The sequence below is a fragment of the Lampetra fluviatilis genome, chromosome 4 (genome assembly GCF_964198595.1).
Source record: "Lampetra fluviatilis chromosome 4, kcLamFluv1.1, whole genome shotgun sequence".
Taxonomy (NCBI): domain Eukaryota; kingdom Metazoa; phylum Chordata; class Hyperoartia; order Petromyzontiformes; family Petromyzontidae; genus Lampetra; species Lampetra fluviatilis.
The window spans coordinates 12,159,482-12,182,011 of NC_136278.1; the positions used below are offsets into that span (position 1 = coordinate 12,159,482).

General features: G+C 48.5%; 1 protein-coding gene across 5 annotated transcripts in view; it reads right to left on the bottom strand.

Annotated features, from left to right (window-relative positions):
• Positions 1–734: 734 nt before the first annotated feature.
• The window catches only part of LOC144931572 (serine/threonine-protein phosphatase 2A 55 kDa regulatory subunit B beta isoform), a 210,270-nt gene continuing 188,474 nt past the window's right edge, over positions 735–22,530 (bottom strand). For 3 of the 5 annotated variants that reach the window (XM_078855573.1, XM_078855571.1, XM_078855570.1), the window contains 4 exons: positions 18,054–18,218; positions 10,043–10,212; positions 8,754–8,845; positions 735–1,216 (listed from right to left, as the gene is read on the bottom strand). In XM_078855573.1, the coding sequence (XP_078711699.1) occupies positions 928–1,216; positions 8,754–8,845; positions 10,043–10,212; positions 18,054–18,218 (716 nt within the window). In that variant the 3' untranslated portion in view covers positions 735–927. The remainder of the gene's footprint in view (positions 1,217–8,753; positions 8,846–10,042; positions 10,213–18,053; positions 18,219–22,530) is intronic. The other 2 variants (XM_078855572.1, XM_078855574.1) reach the window with 1 other exon arrangement.

Here is a 22,530-nt window from a genome sequence, read left to right on the forward strand (position 1 = left end):
ATATAATTATGTCAACCGAGACATCGCAAGACTGCAAGGGGGCGAGCCATATCCAACGTCAATGCACTTTTTTTTGTTTACCTAACGCGCTAAAACAAAAGTTATCATTTTGCGTACGTCACCGAAGAAAGCATTTATAATTTGGAAAAATCCAACAGCGAAACCGCGTCTGCTCCCCTCCCCCGCAAACCACTCCTCACGGATCATCGTGTGGCGCACGTGACCGCCGAGCCAATTCCTCGGGACCACGTGGGAGCTTAGCAGGTAAACTCACCTGGCACTCACGGCCCGCCCATCCCACAACTTTTGCCATCTCACCACAATTCGCCCCCCCCCTCAACCAAGTTTTAGAGACAAACCGGTTCCAAATTTTTTGTTACAAAAAAACCGGCACAACCCGCGAGCCCAGGCAGCGGCGGGCAAGGGCCCCCCCGCCCCCCGCACACACGGATGCCCCCCACCCCTCCCCGCCCAAGCGGGCAACCTCTTGGCTAGGCACGCTTAACGCGCGGGGGCACAGCACCTCCTGCCTTCCGTGACCTCGTCCCAGATTCGGGGGCGCGAGCGTGCGCACTTCCGGTCGGGTGGGGGATGGGGCTTGGGGGGGCGTGCGGTGGGGGGGGGTTTGAAAAGGTTTGCTTGTGTGGAGAAAGGGCAAAGAGGACGGGGGGGGGGATGAATTGCAGGAGAGGTACAAGACGTGGAGGGGGAGAGGTGCGGGTGGGGGGTGGGGGGTGGGGGGTGGGGGGTGGGGGGCGGGGTGGGCGGCAGCGAGGATCGGGGGTCAGGGGAAGGAAGAAGGCGAAGACGGAGGGGAGGAGGGGAAGGAGGAGGCAGGTTGTGTCTGCGTGGCGGGGAGGTGAATGGTGGGCTGTCCCTACGGCCGTGCGCACCCCCAAGACGACGCCGGGGGGGGGGACCCTCCCCCTAGTTGATCTTGTCCTGGAAGATGTACAGGTTGTTGGTGGCGGCCACGGCGATGATGTTTTCGCTCGGGTGCCAGGCCGTGTGCAGGATCTTGCGATTGAAGTCGAGGCTGTCCACGCTGATCTCGTCCTTCTTGCGCTTGCCGCCGCCCGCGCCGGCGCAGACGCGCCGCGGCTTGAGCACGGCGCGCGGCTTGCTGTTCTCGCGCGACGCCTCCAGCGTCACGTCCCGTCGCGTCCCTCGATCGAACATGCGGAAGAAGTTGTTGTACGACCCCGTCATGATGACGCTGTGCGGAGGGCAGGGGGGGGGGTGCAGGAGAGATGAGCGGTCACGCATTTGTTGTCTCCGACTTGAAATCGTCTCCCGTGTTCTGCTCTATCATTGGAATTTTTTTGGAGGAAGTTTCATCACTGGGTACACTCGAAATGTGCTGTTTTCGGCGGCATGCCATGCAACAAATAATGTAGACTCCCTCGTCCATTATCGCTTCACATACATCGCCACTGATAGGGCGTAAATTAGGCGTCATTTTTTTTAAATTCACGAGTCCCCCAAAGTGCCCTCCTGATCCAGCGCAAGGGCAGGGTGTGGAAGTGGAACGAGGGTGTAAAGTGGCAGCCATCACAGCCGTGCAGCTGTGCTGTCACACACACGCAGACACGCACACACACGCGCGCCCGCAAATTCGCATCTTCGGATAAGGCCGACAGCTGCCGAAAATAAAAGGAGCTCTCCTATTATCCAACACCGAACTCAAAATCTGCGCCATGTGTTGGAAACACGTTTGCCGTGTATATTGGCCATTGCTGTGTTATTGTGTATTTTGCGCCATGCTATATACACACACATACATTTCTAGTGCATTCATTTGTGCACGTGTGCTTGTATAGCAGCGTTAAATGCATTAAAGTTGCATGAAGGGTACATCTGGTACTCTATGTCGGCAATAACACATGTGGCGCGTAGGCCGCACCGCCCCCAAGAGATGCCCTCGCTTTATTCGGCAATGCCCTTGGCCGATGCTCGGGCTGTAAAAATGAACTGACGAATGATGTCAGCGACACTAAAATGCCCTCGCAACAACTGTGCATCCACCTTAAATAATTTAATCTCTTCATGAAGATCCTCCTCTAATCCTGAACAGACTTCTGGGAAGAAGGGGTCGACAACGCCACGGTTGACCGTCTTCATCTCCCCCCAAGTGCCAAGTTTGATTACGCAACGACAGGACCGCGTTACCGTGCCACTCGCCAGCAAAGTCCCCGCTGCCCACTCCAAACACGCGTGCGCAACATGCTCACAAGCACGCACATCCAGAGTCCCAGTGCACATCGACGAGGTCACGCTCATTAAGCCGTCTGCCCCCCAAGCCAGACACGAAAAACCGGCACTAACATCTGGGCCCTTGCCGGAGCACCTGTGGGGGCTGCCCCCCCCCCTTCCCCAGAGAGCTCGTTGGTTTACTCCTCCCGTCACCTGGGCGAGGCAGCTAAGGATCTGATGTGTGGTGTTGCAGGACAACAATAATGCAGGTGCTGCAGCAGCAGCCACACTCACACACGTGGTGGCCTGGCCCAATTAAAGTGACGAACAACAAGGGACACAGTGTGGATCGCGTGCGGTGGAGGGGCAGGAGCGAGCGTAATGGGAGCAACTGTAAGGGCACCATGGACACCGTCTTTGGGGCTCGTTCCCCACCAACATTTCTTACGACACATTACTCTGCTGTGTTTTTCGTACAGCACCGTGTATAACGCGCCCTTTCACCTAAGCGGATTTATTTACGTCTCAAAGGGTATGATTTGGCCTTTCTGATCAAGCAGGCGGACGGGGAAGCTACACGTTCGTCATTGTTAGCCGCCGGAATAGTTTTCAATCGGTCCGATGATTCAATCCCTGTAGCCGTCTGGTAAATTTGGATTTGGAGCGCCATTACGCGAGTTCACCGTTTGTTCTATTGTGGATATTAAAAGACCGTATTTGCCTCAACGTTTAATAGCACGGCAACCGTGAGCCCATGTAAATCCGAACCGTTACTAAATTACGATCGGTAATGTTTGAAAAGGTTATTTTCTCATTTGAGAAGGTATTACTGAAATTGAGATATTTATATAAACAAATTAGCAACACGTAACAGGCTTTTTGCTTTATGTGCTTATTTAATGCCCAACTCTATGGCAGGGCTGCCGCGGTGACGAGATGTTAACTACCTCGCCTGGTATATAGGCGGTCGTGGATTCGATCACGACCCTAACACCTGTATATTTGGAGTTTGCGTGTCTCTCTCCCCGTGGTCGCGTGGATTTTTCTCCGGATCCTCCGGGTTTTTCCCTCCACATTTAGAACTATGCGCTTGGAGTATTTGGCTGCTTCTAAACATTTCCACGTGATGAGCCACTTCATTGGGCTAGCATCATTTGTGGTCAGGTCGCTTCTGAATAAGAGCTATATAGCTCAGTGGGCCTTACCTGGTAAAATAAAAATAGTTTAGTTTATAGTAATAGTTAAGGTGAAGAAGTATTTGATTCACTGATGGTGATAAAACATCATATTTTATGTGTTACGCATGAGATTTTGTGGAAACAAATGTAACATTTCTATATATATGTATAGCAATAATCACAGCGTGGACTATATTTGTGCCAAATTCCACATTCCGTGAGGGCGCAACAACGCCACCCAAGGTCCATCAGGTAGATGAGGCGGTGTGTTGCCAAGCTCTCGTTCCCAATTGCCGTAGTTACCCCACGCAACTGACACACCACTGTGCCACGTGCACGCGCGCGAGCGTGCACGTGTGGCTGTCCCGAGGGGACCAACCTTCCATGGAAAACGTGGGACGACACCTCGACCGCCTGAGGACAGGGCCGGGGAAGAAGACGCTACCCACTTGCTCCACAGAAGTGGAGCGTGAGGAGCGGCCCAAAATGCGACTGTGGCCACCACCCAAGTCGGCGGATGGCCCCAAGCACCGAACTCCTGGCCCTAAGAGATCCATTCCCGGTGGCATCGCGACCACTCGCTCTGCCTCGTCACCTGAAGCCGGCGAATGGATTGCTAACCTCGACATCAAAACTATAACCAAGTCGCCGGCCATACAAAGAAGAAAGGCAGAGGAGGCTCGAGCCAGGTTCAAACGCCAAGTGACAGGTCTTGTACATGGCCGAGTATTGAATCTGGGTCAGGAGGATTCGGTTATGCGGTGACAATTACTACACCGCCACTCCACGCGCGCATCCTCGCATCACACGAAGACGTACTACCGCATTATATTCGAGCCAACACACGCCGGAGGCGCGATTTCTGCTAGAGAACCTTCTAAGCCAGGCGACACGCTCACACACACAACCCCTCATTAGTTATAAATAACCGTTGACAGTGATGGAAGTCATTGTATAATTTAGCCCGTTTATGTTTAACTGTGACGATGCAAATTAAACGACACAAAACCCACGCGCCATATTTCACCGTGATCTGCCGCAGTGCCGTGCGCTGTTCGGCGCGCGCACCGCGCCCAAAATGCAGTTCAATGTCGCACGAAAACCACGCACAGGGCAGCCCATTAAGCGCAGCACGCAGACAGGTTCTGCGTGCGTGCGTGCGTGAGAGATCAATGTGGAATTCCCACGGGCAGGACAGCATTGCCATGCAGAAACATTAATGTTGGGGTGTGATGAGCGACCGTGGTGGCTGTGTTCGTATAGCCACAGCGCGATCATTACATCTCATCCATGATCATCTCACGTCTTGTGCTGCAAGTACCGACCTCATCTGAATGAGAAATCTTATTCTCGGAGATAAAAGTTAATCAAATTATTTTAAATTATATAACTATACGCTTGATCGTGCATCTTTAATGACGAGATAACGGCGTTCTGGAGTGGCAGATCTAATGCCACAAAGGCACCACGTGTTTAGGCAAAAATTAAATTTACGTTAAAAACAACAAGTGTATTCTGACTCGGTACATGAACAATAACCAAACTCACGTAGTTGATTAATTTGAACACACAATTCAACATTGTTGTGACTAGGGTATGTAAAAATTAGTGAAGCTGGTTGTTCAAGGTTTGTCTAGATATACATTATTGAGAATGGTCAACGCCTTTGTCTTTGTTGCACTCTGCCTGCGTGCGGTGCATGCATAGGCGTGCATTTTTCTCTCATCAGGGCTGCAACTGATGGCCAACTGGCTCATGGATGTAATTAGCAGCGTCTGGATTAGTCGCTAGAAAGAACACTGTTGTACTCACTGCATGTTTCATTTGTACTAAAGCTTTATGATGGGGGTGAGGGTGCCCACTCGTCTATGCCATCGAATGCCAATATTAAAACCGCATTGCAATGGCGTTGATTCGCGGGACTGAACAGAACCTTTCTTTCCTTCTAAGTCCAAAAATAAAATGCTCTGCTCCTGTTGAAAGGGAACTCGGATTGACAGAGAATCAAGCAAAATCACAAGCTTTCTGCAAAGCAATTTCCTTCGCAGCACACGCGGTCCATTTTGTTTACTCTTACCAGATGGCAATGCGTGTAACAAATTACACAGTCATCTACTCAACTTGGCCATGCTAACATTTTTTTTCCCAAAAGTGGGCCCAGGTGACTTCATGTGGCGAATACTCTCGCTCTGTTTAACACGGAGGCTTTCGCGACCGATATTATTCCTAATAAACGTTTTTGGTTTAGATCGCGTTATTTATAAATGTGTCATAACCCTCCACCACCTGACACGGCCAATCAGTAAAAAAGTGTCACGTTGACAAAAGAAAAAATAGTTCACTACTTTAGCCCCCCGGTGTGTTGAAGAGTGAATCCACAACATTTACAGTTGTTTTTGTAAATGTTGTGGATTCACGGTAACTTCAGGGTGAGTGCTCAATGTTACAAGCAATGCTGTTGCTCAGAGGCTGTGTCTGCAAATAGAAGAGCCCATGACAATTAGCGATGCGAACTTTGATTAACACAATGCGTGTTGTGGTTTATTTTTTATCAGTTCCGCCAATCAAAACGCCAAAGACTTTGATCATAGGCACAAGATCCAAAGACAACCTTTGCTGCCGAGCTTTTAAGACAAAACAAAAATGTCGTGGGCTCGCAGCATATACCCAAAACAAAACCCGAACCTTAATGCCCGCGAAAAACCTTCACGTTGATAAATTTCACACAACAGCCGAGGGCTGCGTGGATTTAAAAAATATATATATACAAACCTCCCCCACACCTACCCCACAACATGTGTTCATATTTCCCCCCACCTCCCCCACAGATCAGCACCGTGACAGCTGATGACAGACGGGGCAGGCTGGTAAGACGATTACATGGCTGCGGAGGACACATTGACTGACTTGCGCAGACCAACTCGTGTCTCGTCTCACGGTGGTAGCTTCAACTGTCGGGATTTTTCTTTATCGCCTCCGTTAAGCTCCATTTATCCCCACCACCCCCGGAAATAACTCATTAACCAGAAAAAAAAAGGCATATCACGCGGCTCAAAGCTGCCACCTCCACCAGTGTCAAGGGCTATTCCAGCAGGAGTCACAACGGCCTCGTGGCTTCTCTCTCCACGTTCACTATTCCACAACGATCGCAGCGGCGAATTTTTGGGCAAGCCATCTAACAAAGACGGTCACCGTATCGCGCGCTTTCGGACGTGCTTCTGCGGCCGTCTGGAACGCTTCTTCCGTGCGATATTAGGAAGCCAATGGGAGCTGTGCACTTTTGAATCATCTAGATTGAAAACTCATTTCTTTAGAACTGCTTTTTGTGTTTAGTTTGTTGTCCTTACCCTGCACCTCCCCCGCACCTCCGATTAGCACGGTTGGCTACGTACGGTGCGAAATAAGTTCAACATACGTGCATACAGACACAATCTCATGATCTCTTGATGCCAGTATTCACCATTTCCGTTAAAATGGAAACTTTCAAAGGTGATGCAGAGTATGCTTTTAGTGACACTGGTGAATAACAGTGGTTTTAGGGCATGAATGTAACTTTTTAAACTAAAACAATTTTTTATTTTACCACGTAAGGAGCTATTGTCAGAATCGACCTGGCCACAAATGATAACTCAACCAAGTGGCTTATCATCGTGTGGACATTTATAGCAGCCAAATACTCGTTTAAAAATGCGGAGCTAAAAACCGTAGGACCTGGAGAAAAATCCACGCAACCACGGGGAGAGAGACATGCAAACTCCAAATATGCAGCAGGCGTCAGGGTTGGAATGGATCCCAAAGCCTCCTGTATACCAAGCGAGGTTGTTCGCATGTAAAGAGGCCACACGTTTTTATCAAGGTACAAAATTGGCCACGTAAATTACACAAAATGTTAAGCATCAATACAACTCTGCATCATTGAAAGCTGAATGCGAAACAACTACAGGAAATTAATATTTTTTCCCATTCAAGATGGAACCTTCCTAATATACAAGTCTTCATTTTGACACCGACTGCCTTTTTGCTGACGATGAGATGCATGTGGCATTGTATTAAGTCAGACCGGGGCCGTGGAAATGTGTGGTTCTACTCCCAAGATTTCACCTGCTCTCCCATCACCTCCATCAGCTGCCAAGAAGAAAGCAGCGCGATGTCACAGCGATTACCACGTCTCCCGAGGACTTCGCCTCCGCGCAGAGAAACCCACGCCTGGGTCAGAGCGTCCCAAAAGCACTTAAAATAACAAAGGCGCTTATTTTATCTCGACAAACAATTACCACTTTATATTACTATATTCCCACGAAGCAATTTTGTGGTTGTGGACCATGCCATAATTAATATTTTCATTAAATAATCAAGCAAGATGACAAAACTAGTACACGTCTAATCATGAATGTGATAAAAAATGTAATATCGTTACTTAATATCCATCAAGTGTTTATTCGTAAAAAAAAAATTTTAGGCTTAGATCGCTTAAGTATAAATGTGTCGTTAATCCGCCGCCACCCAACCGTCAATTGGTGAGGTTTGTCACGTAAACAAAACGTGCCAATCAGCTACTACTTCAGCCCACCGGTGTGTTAGAGTATTGCAGCCTGTGGGTATATTTTCAGCAAATCAGAGTTGAAGAACAAAAGCTGAAACAAGATGGCCAAGTTGAGGCAACCTACAATTCCAGTTCAAGAAAAATACAAAAAATAAGTAAAATAATGCAAAAGCGTTCATTGTATATGATAGGAGCATGTACAACGAACGATGGTCGCGGCCAATTTCCACCGACATTTGTAAGCTGCACCAGGAAGTTGAAACAAAGACGGCGGTGAGAGGAGAGCGGCACCGGCCGGTGCTGCCACCAGCGTGACGACATCAACAGCTTCTCTCTCTCTCTCCCTACTCACAAGAAGGCTAAATTGTGGCCTGGAAAAGAACACAATTGTGGTGCCAACACATTCTGTGCATCTGCTACGCAAACACAAATACATACAGCACACAGGCACGCTGCTTCTTTTATTATACATTCGAGTATTTGGCTGCTATAAATTTCTACGTGACGATAAGCCACTTTGTTGAGTTATCATTTGTGATAGCCACCGCTTCTGAAAAAAAAGCTACCTGGTAAAATCAAAAAAATCTTTCTTTTTATTTTATATTTGTAGAATGTGTGATGTAATCGGATGGAAACACAAGCCCAGGGAGCCATGACGTTTATCAAACCTCGTTACAGATGAGGATCACTATTTGAGGCTACATCATTGGCAGGGAGTGAAGCCCATGCTATTTTGCCTTTGCGCCAAACTTTTATTTAGCAGATGAAAAGTCTCTTATTAGACGAAACGTATAACAGCTTTGTTGTTGTTTAAAGAGGGAAGGGGGGTTGTTCCTTACCTGTCAGTGCCGTTCCATGCACATTCAAACTTGTCGAAGATGCAGTCGTTCTCGTACAAGGAGCACAGCTTGCTCCTCAGGTACTCGTGCACCTTTAAACAGCAGCAACATCAACAAGCAAACTCACTCAACAACGCCATCCCCCAGCCAGCAATTCACGGAGCGCTTCAATGACGATGGGTTCTTAAACAAAGATGGAGGCATGAGCTGACCAAACACAGTTTTATACACGAAATTATGGCCACTCCCAACTCTTAGTTTCGCCAGCTACGCAAGTGCCGCAGAGATTCAGCTAAAGCTGCGGCTAGAGACAGGTTCGCGTAGTCCCAATATACTTCACAGCAGAGTCCCGGTTCAAATTCCATTTAGATGGAAAATGTTCACTCAAACAAGAGGAAGTGTAATGCGGACACGCCACAGCGCGAGTTTTCTGTCGTCTACATAGCGGAGGATTATTCAGCTCCTGCCGTACACAATGGCAGAGCAAAGGGGCAAGCATCCTCAAGAGCGAGTTTTACACCCGAGCGTACAAACTCAACTATTAAATGATTTTTGTATTTTACCAGGTAAGGCCCACTGAGCTATTAGGTTCTTTTTCAGAAGCAACCTGGCTATCACAAATGATAGCTCAACGAAGTGGCTTATCACGTGGAAAATGTATAGCAGCCAAAATACACGAAACGCACGTTGACTCTAAATGTGGAGGGAAAAAACGAAGGATCCGGAAAAAAATCCACACCACCATGGGGAGCACGCGCAAACTCAAATATACAACAGGCGTCAGGGTCGGGATCAAACCCACGACGTCCTGTATACGAAGCGAGGTAGTTAACATACGCTGTTGGTGGTGCTCAAACGCCTTCTAAGCCAGGCGACACACGCACACACACATCCTCGTTAGGCATAAATAACCGTTGACAGTGATGGCATTCATTGCATAATAACATGCGTTTATATTATTAATATTCTTTGGCTGTTATACATTCTCATGATAAGCCACTTCGTTTAGCTATCATTTGTGGCCAGGTCACTTCAATATCTCAGTGGGCTTTACCTGGTAAAATAAAAATTGCTAAGTTATCTTTTTTTAGTTATTTGCTTACCTTACATGTACTTTGCAATTCCTATCGTGTTTTTGCCTCGTTCGTTGTTGTAAATTTCTGACCCGCCCCCATATTGGACGTCTGTGGCGAAGAGCTTCATAGCTCATCCGATTCCTCCAGGATAAATCAAGATTGTGACTCCGAGGTGCTGCCGAGTGCGGAGGGGTCTGAAAGGTGGCGGCGTACCTGGTACGTCTCGATGGGCCGGGTCTCCATGTTGAGGTCCCACACTTTGACCGTGAGGTAATCGCGCGTCATCATGTAGCGCCCACTGTGGCTGAACTTCACGTCGGAGATGGACGAGATGATCTCCGAGAAGAATGAGCGATTGCTGGGGTCCTCGGGCTCCTCAAACACTGCAGGGGTTTGCGAGAAGACAGCGAAACATGGCCACTGTTAACGTCAACTCCGGCGTCATTTCCATTCGACAGCAAGCGACGTCATTTTAACAGTCCGCGCTGTGTAATGTATAATCGTTACACAGCGGCAAGATGTTAACCACCTTCCGACCGATGTAAATTTGGAGTTTGCATGTTTTCTCTCCCCATGGCCGTGTGGATGTGTCTCTGGGTCCTCCGGTTTTTCCCTCCACATTTAGAATCCTGCGTTTAAGACTATTTAGCTGCGATGCATTTTACACATGATAAGCCACTTCGTTGAGCTATTATTTGTGTCCGGGTCGCTTCTAAAAGAGAGCTTCATAGCTCAGTGGGCTTTACCTGGTAAAAGAAAAAAAAAATACAAAAATTGGCGAAATTTCAAAACAGGAAAAAAATCTGTAGCAATGCCGTATAAAAGCAGGAATGGAACTCCACAGACGAAAATTCTTGGGAGACGTTTTGGGTGGACTGCTATCGAACGGTCAGCAACCCTCTTTATCAAATCCAAGTCCTCAGACAAATAAAGCAGTGGGTGGTGTCCCCGAAAGGGGTCACGGGAGGTCTCTCCCTCTGTCTGTGTCTATCTCTCCCCGCGTGTCTCTATCTCTCTCTATTCCCATGTCTCGTCGCCTCTCTCCCTCCCCATCTCTTAGGCCTTCCCACTTCTCTCTCACCTCTCCTTGCCTCCCATGTCGTTCCGCTCCCTCATGTCGCTACCTATCTGCGTTTTGTCGCACCTCTCGCTTGTACCATGTCCCTCTCCCCACACCTCTCTTTGCTCACGTCTCTTCCCTCGTCTCTACTCCAGCCTGCTCTTGCGCCTTCTTCATCTCCTTGCGTCTCGTGCCTCTCTCCTTGTGTTTCCACTCGATGTCTCTCAAGTCGCACGTCTCTCTCATCTCTCGTGCGATTGGCTCTCGTCTGTGTTCATTCATGAGCACGTGTTTGCACACGAATTTGTGTCAAGTTGTGTGCTCACAAGTGCGTGCCCTGGTAGATGTAAGTTTTCCTAATGTGTGCGTTGGTATATATGTGTGTGTGTTACGGGAGCGGTAGTGTAGCGATTAGCATGCTGCGCTACGAACACGGCGACCCAAGTTAGATTCCCGATCACGGTCAACATCGGTGATGATTATCTGAATCGGTCCTGGGCCTCCCCTAGGTCGACTCAGCCTCAAATGAGTACCTGATGTGGTGTGTTAACATCGCCACTGGGGTGACAAAGGCAGTCGAGCGTGGTGCTGGCCACCCATCCCCTCGTGTGCCGTGCAGGCCTTCATAAGTATTCGCTAACAGCACTTGCCCCATAGTCTGTTAAGGCTATATGACGGATCTTTGTCCATGTCTTTGTGTGTGTGCACACACGATGTGGTGACATCACCACCACTTTGTGGCAAATGGTGGCTGCTTTTGTTTATTCACTTTTTAAAATGAGTTCCCAATTGAAAAAGAGTTGTAGAAAACCCAGGTATAGGGCATAAAGGACACCACCTCAATCCCAAATGGCTAAACCCTACCACTCAAGATTATAGAACTGGGCACAGGTAAAATGATCATTTATGGATTGGCCCAGAACTGTGCAACAAAAGCACATAAGGGGCCACGTACCTCACCCGTTGCATTCCATTCAGTAGCATCGATTTCCCGAATAACTTGAATGTCAATAACCATGCAATGTTTAAGAGCCAATACACTTAAAAAAAATAACATGTGACATTCATACATATGTCTGAATGGCGAGACACACTGCAATAACGTACACATCCTGAGGTTTAGTGAACCGCATGGGAAAGAAAGCAATTTCCTTGGACGTCAATGTCGGGTAACTTTTTATGAACCATTTACGTTGTTGGCATTACTCCCATTTGAATCTTGCCCACACACAAAACAACGCACATCGGCCCTTTTGCTCAGTCAAGAGGATGTGGAGGCAAAGTGCTGTCATAGCAATTGCTTACTACGGCAGACGTAGCACAAAGAGGGTGGGTGGGGTGGTGATGATGATGCAGCCAGGAGTATTGCTGCTCACCGCAGTGTGAATGCTCACAGGCTCCACAGCAACCACTCCCAAATCCCTCATTGACAGGTTGGGCGGCTCAAGGTCACAGCGCTAAGCAAGCACCACTCAGATCCCGCGTTTGAATCTTGGTAAGCCACCTGTGATGAAACCAGGCTCTCGAGTGTGGTGCAGTGGAGTTGACGGTCATGAATGACCGGGTCACCAATGAGAGCGCGACAAACCATCACGTCATCTTGTTTTGTACGCGTGGGTTTTATCCGGGTGCTGCGGTTTCCTCTCACGCACACCCTCATTGCTCCCATGCGCACTCTTAAAAAATTAACCCGTAAAAACAAAGTTTTTCACTATAAATCCTTTATATGCGTGTTCAATGGGCCACAACTCAGCCCACATTGGTCTTTGAAACGAGCGGCTAGAGTCCTCTCGTCCTCTGGCTTGAGATGGCTGCCACCTATGGGTCAGATGATTGCCTGCCACCATTAAGGAATTGGTAATTAAAAAGAAAAAAAATTTACCTAAAAAGTGTAAAATTTTGGAAAAAAAATTTCACGAAAAGAAATTGTCACGCACGAGTCTGTGTGCAAAATGTCAGCTCGATTGGATCACGGGAAGTGGGTTAAAAAACGACCGAAAGATTTGCACGGTCGTAAGCGCGCAAGCAAGCAAGTGAACTTAATATAAAGGATTTAAAAAGGAAGTAGCCCAAGCAGGGCTGTCCTAAAAGCGCCTTGGGGATCAGTGAGACTTCTCCGAATCAATAAATGTTATTGTTGTTATTTTTGGCTATCGCCTGATGAAGCTTGTGGTAATGACCAGCAAAACGTCGGACTCAAATTGTAAATGTTGTGGCACCACGGGGATGACCAGCCCCTCCCCACCCAGCCACACCCCTCCCACCCACCACTTGGCACCACCCTCCACACCCAGCCCCTCCCCACCCTCCAAATCCAGCCCCTCCCTGCACGACGGACGGACGGACACAATAATCCCCTGTTGGCTGGTGTAACCAGGAGGTTCCTACCAATATAACACGTAGCCAATAGTCGTAGGCTTTTGCGACCGATATTCACCGTAATTTTGTATTTTCTTTTGGGTGAGATCGTGTGAATATAAATGTGTCATTAACTCGGGTTTACTCTCCAACCCACCGGTGTGCTAAACTAGTAACTAACTGGCAAGTTTTGTTCACGTGACAACCATTACTAATTGGCTGTGTCGTGTGGTGGCGGGTTTAATGACATTTACATTTATGTGATCAAACCCCAAAACAACGTTATTGTTATTATTATTATTGTCATTACACTGCCACTGCACACGGATAGGACTGTAATGAAGTTCCAGGACTCGCTGGATCAAAGTTTGCAAATCACTAAACACCTCTCCCCACTTTCACACAAACACACACACACACATTTGTTCGTGCCTTCACCGTAGAGACATGCAGTGCGGCATTGAAAGTGGCAGAGACGTAGCCATCCGTCCATCCAACCCCGTCCGCACCCCTCCAGCTTGTAACAAATATCGACGCTATTCCGTGCCTCACTTATCCAAACTCTTCTTCTTCCACCATATGTCAATCTATTTTTCACTACGTTGGTCGCGAAGGCAAAACTGTTGCATATCACTTTGCGGCAGTGGCATGAGGGCTTCCAGGGTTCAAACACATGCAGTGTCCGGCACAGTTAATCCGCTGTTAAAATTCATCAAAGCCACGTGGCCGTTTAAGAGTACAAAACCAAATCGTCCCGTCGTGGACGCGAGATAAATCCGTGTTGCCGCCTCTCGCCTGAATCGTTCGGAACGAGGGGGTCAAAATAACAACACCGCACTTGAACAAGGAGCTTCTCAGTTCAATGGGCTTCACGCAGGGAAATAAACTTCTGATTCTGATTTTTAAACAGCTCATGAAAGTGAAAATCCAATGAACACCGCGTGATAACGTGGAGCGCAAAGAAAAAAAATGGGCTCGGAAGTTAAAGTCAAAATAAATAAGAGACATGCAAAACAAACCACGCCGAGACAAACGATGAAGTTGAGAAACTCCCCATTACACAATTATCAAAAACCAAACGAAGCACTGCTGCAGCAAAGGTGGCTATGACGGATGAGAAGCGATGCCTCTCGTTCATTGTCCCTGCACAGGGAGCTGGCAGCGAACGTACAGGGGATCGGCGAGCAAACGCAACGGCTTCTCGCAGTGGGAAGACCTGGTGGTGGTGGTGGTGCACATCTGTAATGCAATCACTTGGCAGAGGGGGTTGGTATAGGGGTGAGCGAGCGCATGCGACTTTGTAAGGTGACACCGAAATCGCCACCTCAGCAGAAGTCTCTAACCCAACAACTTCGACGGCGCGGGCTTCGTGCCCTGTAAAACCTGGTTCGTCACGCGCCAATCATCTTCTCTGCAGTGAAATTAACTTAAAGCTGGAGGTTTTCCATAAGAGGATTTTTATATGAATATATTAACCCCGTCCCCTTCGCACATGATTAGCCCACAAGTGACGACATCGCATTTATCCCTCTATTTAGGACCAAAACACAATTTCTCCACAACTCTGGCTGGCATCTGATGAGGCTGCTTGTAATTACTGGCGAAACGTCAGAGTACTCAAATAGTAAATGTTGTGGGTTTACTCTCAAACGCACCGGTGTGCTTAACTAATTGGCACGTGTTGTTTACGTGACAAACATTATTAATTGGCTGTGTTAGGTGGTGACGGGTTTAACGACACATTTATATTGATGCGCTCTAGCCAAAAAAAACCTCTATTATGGATAATATTGGTCACGAAAGCCCTACACTACGTGTTAAGCTGGAGGTTTATCTGTGCAGACCGTCATCAACTCTGTACCTTTGACAGGCTGTGGATTAAACCCCGGCAATCTCAACGTCGCTGGCTCGGTACTGGCGATGCAGGCGGCATAGGGAAGCGCAAGAGCCGTCTTGGTACGAGCACCCCTTAACCGCCGTGCATCATCGACTGCGAGCTTCTCACTCGTTGAGCGCGACGAAATTGCATTTTTTGTTTTTTGCTTTAATCGATACCGAAATGAAGCGCGCACAGAGGAGAGCACGCGTTGTACTTTGACCACATCTGGTGCGTGTCTTGAAATAGCAAAGAACTGAATTAGTATGGCAAAGGGGGCAGACGCGACGGAAACGGCGGCAGACGTCTGGGCAAATTGGTTCAGTTTTCTCGCTCGCAAAGGGATGGTCATTCCTCAACACCTGCACGCCATGGGCTAACGGTGGAAATTCCACATTGCCAAAACGAGGGCCAGTACATTCATCGGTCAACCACCGTTAATGATGAAAGTAACAAGAATGACAAAAGAATGCAGCCGCACAGGCTGCCTTGGGACATTTTCAACCCAAGTCTTAGAATTATCCCAGTTTTTGGTGATTAAATTGAACCCTACAGGGCATGGCAGATACCGGGCATCATATGCAATTATAATTATGTTATTCACAATGTAATGCAATAACAATATAATGGCTATTTCAATTAGCATTGGTTTCGTAATTATAATTATAATTGATTCCACATTTGCTAACTGGTTTCCATCTTTGTTAAATATTTAGTTTTTAAAATAAATTTTTATCTTAAAGCTATTGGAGAATCGACATATAATTTCCCTGGAGGTAAAGGAAGATGTTGTTAGCTGCCATTGGGTGTCAGCCCTGGAGCGTATAAAGTCTTGTCGTTAAGCAGCCCCATCAAATCGTTGTGACCAATTTCCTTGCAAGAGACACTACAAACAGCACACCTAATCTCTCACACCCCTCCACAATAACACATTCTTGCATTATTTAATTTAACATTGAATTATTTAAACATCGCAAAGGGTTGGTCACAGCAAGGAAATGTTTTAACCCATCCTCCGAGCCATTTCGCCGTAAAATGTTGGCTAATTGTCACATTAATGAACAGCGGAGTCCTGTGTCTGATTTTCATCGGGTTTCCTCAGGACCAGCGGCTTAATTGTACGCGATTATAAGTGCTAGCCGAGTGCCTTTAAGGGTAATCGCCTACAATTCCACATGTGAATGTCACCGCTTGCTGAAAAATGCAAAGCCAACTCTCGAGATAAATCTAACCACAGCCTATGTCACTGCAGTCACACGTCCTTGCGACGCCTTCCTTGTGCCAAATCCCTCAGCTGGTGCAGAGTTGGCAGCCGACTTCCAAGATATGCTCTTAGAAGTCTTCCCCCGACTGGCTTTAGGCCTTCCCCACACTTGCCGACCACGGAATGTCACTCCAATGCCCTAACATGTCCAGTATCCCCTGCATTATTGAATACATTACCTTCCGTCAACACAAATACTCATCACACGTGGGGGGGGGGGGGGAGGGAAGCACATGAAAGACCTGACACAAATGTGAAATGCTACACAAGCCAAAAGTGCTACAGCTAAGATGCGCAGCGCCGCTTTTCAGGTTGTGTCAATTCCTATCTGTTTTCATTATGACGTCTAGAAAACATTCAGTGTATATGGAAGGACAGGGCTGCTTTATATAACGATCTGATAAATTATCGTAGCAGGGAAGTACACACACACACACGCAATAATATTGCAGTGGTGAACAGAATGATTAGTTGTGTCACTTTTGTGATCGGGATTTTTAAATGACCAAATTGTTTCGAAGATTAAAGCCAGTGGCTATTACAGACTACTGGTTCGTATATGCTCCAGTGGACTAGCATGTCAATGTTTGACAATATTATAATTATCAATGTATTCAGGAACCAGATGTTCGGCGCAATAATTGTATTCGTCCATTTGGTAGCCCTCCGTCTTCAACAGCAGGAAAGCCAAGATGAATGCCAGTGGAGACCACTTTCTTTAATTTTCTTAAACGCTGCGAACGCCCACAAATCAATCTCCTCCTCTTGCCAACAAGCGGCGATCTTGCCCAGTGAGAAGCTACCATTTCCAACAAGGGTCAATCCGGCATTTTCACACACAAGCCTAAATTGGTAATGGAAGAAAAAAGCTGTTGAAATACAAAACGAAGTAATGAATAAAGGCCGGTGTAACCATCCTCCGGACATCCAAACCCGACTATCACTTTATTATCTTTGGCATTTTCTGGGTGATATCATTTAGGGGCAGCCGGTGAGAAGTGTGGCCTGGAGGCACTTGCTTCGGGGAAGAGGGTTTTTTTTTTCCCCACTGAGAGCCATCACCGCTACAACAACCATCGCAAGCCATTTGCGGGCCAATTACGGCTGTTGGCAATGAAGCACTCGGAGAAAAAGGGGTTTTGCGTCACCCTGCTTTCTACCCCGCAGACACACACAGCCACGCGTATGTTTCTCTCATCGTGATGAAAACTACTGTTCAGATTAAGACGGTCGCCCAGTTCCCCACCCCCACTCCATCTTTTTGTTGAAGTGATTGAAGACAACGGGGGGCCTCGTGCGCGTCAGTGTGTGTGTCTGTGTGTGTTTTTGTCTTTGTGTGTGTCTGTGTGTGGGGTGTGGTTGTGTAGCGGGTTAGCGCTACGCTGCGCAATGAACCCGGGGGACCCGAGTTCGATTCCCGCCCACGGCCAAGACCAGTGACGATTATTTGAACCGGTTCTGGGTCTCCCCTAGGTCAACTCAACCTCAAATGAGCACCTGGTGCGGTGTGTAAACATCGCAACTGGGGAAACAAAGGTGACCGGCCGTGGTGCTGACCACCCACCACCTCGTGTTTCGTGCCGGCCTACATAGGCGCTGGAAGTCAGCGTTCGCGCGCATGTGCGTAGTGAGGATGCGTGAAGCAAAAAGGGGGGGGGGGGCTCACGTTTCGAGTGGCGGTCGCAGAGGGCCGAGGCACGCATGTCGCACAGCCGCACGGTGCCCTTGCTGCTGCTATAGACGAACATGTTGCACTGCAGCGGGTGGAACTCGGCCGCCGTGATCACCTCCGTCAGCTCCTCCATGTTCGCCGGCTTGATGTCGACAATGTCTTAGTCGGCGGCGGGTGGAGGAGGAGGAGGGGTGGGTGGGGGTTGGGTTGGTGGAGGTGGCAGTTAAGGTGCAAGCAACCGCTGAAACAACGAAACGCCGAACAGAACAGCGGCTGCTGGTCGCCTCTGGGTAGTTTGCGCGTTACCCCATAATCCTTGATGGTGTTACCACCTTAAGTTTTAAACACCGAGGCGAGGGTCAAAATCACACTGCCCCATCGCCAACATCGCCCTCGCCCAAAACTAAACTATTTTTTATTTTGCCAGGTAAGGCCCACTGAACTACGTAGCTCTTTTTCAGAAGTGACCTGGCTCAAATGACAACTCAACGATGTGGCTTATCGCGTGGAAATTTATAGCAGCAGCAAAAACACTCTAAACGCGTGATGCCGATTCTAAACGTGGAGGGAAAACCCGAAGGGGCCAGAGAAAAATCCACACGACCACACGGAGAGAGAACACCCAAACTCCAAATGTACAGGCATCAGGGTCGGGATCGAACCCACGACCTATTGCACACCAAGCGAGGTCGTTAACATCTCCCCACCGTGGACACCCCTGTGTAAGGAGAACCGGCTGGGCCAAGGCTGCCCCGCCAGGTGAAGGTGGAGGTCCACGTGTTTCCCCGTTGTTGGGTTGTGCACCATGCACCGCTCGTGTTATTTGGTACAACTGCAAACACATCGGAGAGCCATGCAGCACAACCGCGAACACCTGCGCAGAAGTCGTCAATGTTGGTGACGTTCAGCAGGGACTGATATCTGCCGTATAAATGTAGAATTCACAACACTGCCTGAGGGGCTGCCGATAGAGATGGAGTCATTTGGCGGGGCGACAAGATCCATCTGGGTGCCCTCTCTTACCGTTCTGCTCATTGCTGAGAGTTCGCGACCTCGATGATTAAGCTACTCCACTCTGCCATTTTGGGCTTTGTTGGAACGTTGCTTCACTGTCGTCCTGGTTACATGCACGTCACAAAAAATACTTGGGTTTCCATCTTCCTATGTCAGTGTGGACTGGCTTTTTCACCAAACCCTTTTCGTACAGCTTTGCTGGTTTCTCGCATAGTCTTCTCCAGCACCAGAGTCGAGATTCTGTGATCGTTCCCCTATCTGCTGCACGTGTGTGCATGTGCATCCTATTGTGAGGAGCGGTAGCGTAGCGGTAACACTGCGCTACGAACCCGGTAAAGCGAGTTCGATTCCTGCTCACGGCCAACACCAGTGACGATTATCTTAACCGGTGATGGGGCTCCCCTAGGTCGACTCAGCCTCAAATAAGTACCTGGTGCGGTGTGTAAACATCGCTACTGGAGAAACAAAGGCGGCCGGGCGTGGTGCTGGCAACCTATCCCCTAGTGTACCGTGCCAGCCTTCATAGGTACTCGCGAACAGCACTTGCCCCTACAGCCTGTTACAGGCTATACGGGAAAACTTTGTCTTTGCATCCTATTGCTCACGTAAAATACATTTTCAAGTCTCTCTCATTCAACTGCCCCTTGGGAAATAATGCACATGCGCGCACACACACACATTATTAAGATGAAAGAGCGCGAGTGAACACATGCGCCAATGGATAACCTGCGACGTGCAGGTACGGGAGCATTTGGTTTAATTGCTTCTGTATCACTCATTATTCATCTGCTGCACGACTGTGAACAACTAAACTAGCAGATAGTGCCTATGTAACTGACGAAAGGTTATTCGTGATTGATAATCAATTGAACAGTGAACAATGCTGCGCAGTATGAAACTGCTGGGCTTATAGAGATGGAGATGAAGCGGAATCAGCCAGCGTGTTGAGCGATGTATGTACGTTGAACTTCTTTCGCACCGTACGTAGCCAACCGTGCTAATCGGAGGTGCAGATGCTGCTGGTAACACATGTGAAGTGGCCGTGATTTCATGCAAGCCAAATATTATATTTTATGATTATATTTTTCCCCAACTATATTTGGAACTTATAATTGATATATTTAATTGACGGCTGCAACGACGGTGTGGGTAAATTTTTGGTAAAAAAAAACCTACTATTCTTTTTAGGCAATGTATTTGTTCTGGACTCAAATGGCTGTAATTTTCACTTTGCAGGTACCCAAACCACGAAGAAGAGGCGGCATGATTTTGTTTGAATCAGTGACAACATCTGATCAGACACCACAGATGGCACGGCGACTGGAATCCAACGTCGTCTCTGCAGACGCACTCCGCTGTGCTGGAACTGTCCGGCCATCAGCCCGATTGGGGTGTCAAGAACAGCACGAAACACCGGCGGGTGTAATACACCCTTCCACGATCCCCCGCAAAGACAAATATCCCACTGTGTAGCCTCAACGGACCGTTGGGGCAAGCGCTGTTAGCGAGTAGCACCTATGAAGGCCTACACGGCACACGAGGTGGCTGGCCAGCACCACGCCCGGCCGCCTTTGTTTCCCCAGTGGCGATGTTTACACACCGCACCAGGTACCCATGTTGAGGCCGAGTCGACCTAGGGGAAGCCCAGGACCAGTTCAGATCATCGTCACTGTGGTGTTGGCCGTGAGCGGGAAGTGAACTCGGGTCGTTGGGTTCGAAGTGCAGCGCGCCAACCTCTACGCCACTGCGCACGCACACGCCTGTGTGCGGTTTGCGTTTTGGCATTTGCTCCGTGGCCGCACGGTGATGTGCTCCCTGTCAGGATTCATTAGCACGGGAGGCGCAGGAACTGGCGGCCAATTGAGCGCACAATTCAGCCGCTCGGTTATAGCTGCACCTGTCAATCTGATTGCTGTTAAAATACAAATACTCTCATGTATTTTATCACCGACAAGGCAATGATTGCACGGTCGGCGCTCACCGTCTCGCGGTCTGCGTCTCCATGGCGACAGGCAAGAGCCAATACGCGTTGTGGTATCGGCGACTCTCAGTGAAAATGTCTACCCAACCAAATATTTCTCTGCGTATTCTAACCCAGTTCTCCTTTGCGAAAGTGATATGTTGCCTCAACGGGGTCCTCCCACAGTTTAAAGAATAGACATTGAAAATAATAAAAAAAACCCTCCCGAGACAGCTTATACAACCACAACAATGACGTCAACACCAACGTGTCTGTGTTTGAATTATCACAGAACTGCGAACGCACAATCCCAAGAACAGAAAACTAATACACAAAGCTCGCAATAATTCTTTATCAACCTCGATAAATCCGAGGTACAATGGGACCAAAAAAACTGGAAACGCAAAAAGCGCGTGGCAGCGTCTCTAAGGGCGCCGGTGGTTTCCACGTCGTTCTACCGCGACATGAATTATACACAGAGAGCAAGGCCACTCTCCTGCCTGCTATCGCACTGTACCGCGCTACAGCTGGAGGAGCAGGCCGTGTCATCCCAGCGATTGCAGAATGCTCGCACACTCAGATTGCACGGCTCGATAGAGCAAATCCTGCAGCTGCCTGGGACTGCCAAAGCGAGCCGTCTGCAGAAACGGATGATGATCATGACGACGACGATTCATATCGCACAGGGTGCGACAATAATGCACGTTCAGTTTAGTAGCGCGTCAGACGGCACGAGCGCACGACCAAGGTCATGGGCAAGGTGTGGGGGCACCGCGTAGCGCTGCCAAGACAGCCGACGTCGGTGGTGGCCCTGGCCGACCCGGCAGGCAATGCGCCTCGTCTTGTCCTCGCCTGGTGTCAGCGTGCCAATGTTTGAGGTCAGTTACGATCCCGACCAACGTCCGTGGGCTCTCAGCAGGCGTCCGCCCGCATGGTCAACAAAAACCTCTGCTGGACGCCATCTGCTTTGGATACCCTTCTCCCCTGGCTGGAGGGCGTCCCAGGAATGGGAGCGAATTGTTGACCTGGCCAGCTTTGTTAACGTTGCCGCTCGTCTGTGTGCGCGGGCCTTTAACTTACTGGCTTATCTAATTATACGAAGAGACAAACATCCAATATCACCGTGGAATATTAGAAAGCCGATGGCCACGTCAGAGTACTGGGCGAGCATTGCCGAGACCTTGGGTTCCAAGTCTGAATTTCCCCCCCACTCGAGATTAATTCGAGTTAATACCTAAGAAATGTGTCATGATTGAACCTCAATCGAGAAGTCATCGTAATCATGGAATTAAATAGTTTAAAAGTAATTACTTTATAGTGCTTCTAGTTTTCATACTGACTTTTAATAGAGAGTTAGGACGATACATTCATCTGCTACCACCTGCCAGAAACATTTCGCTGCACTTAACTGAATCTCATCACTAGAAATCACTGTCAAAACAACTTGTCATTGCTACGCGTGATATTGTGCAGAACTGCTGCCAAAAAAAGGGCCAG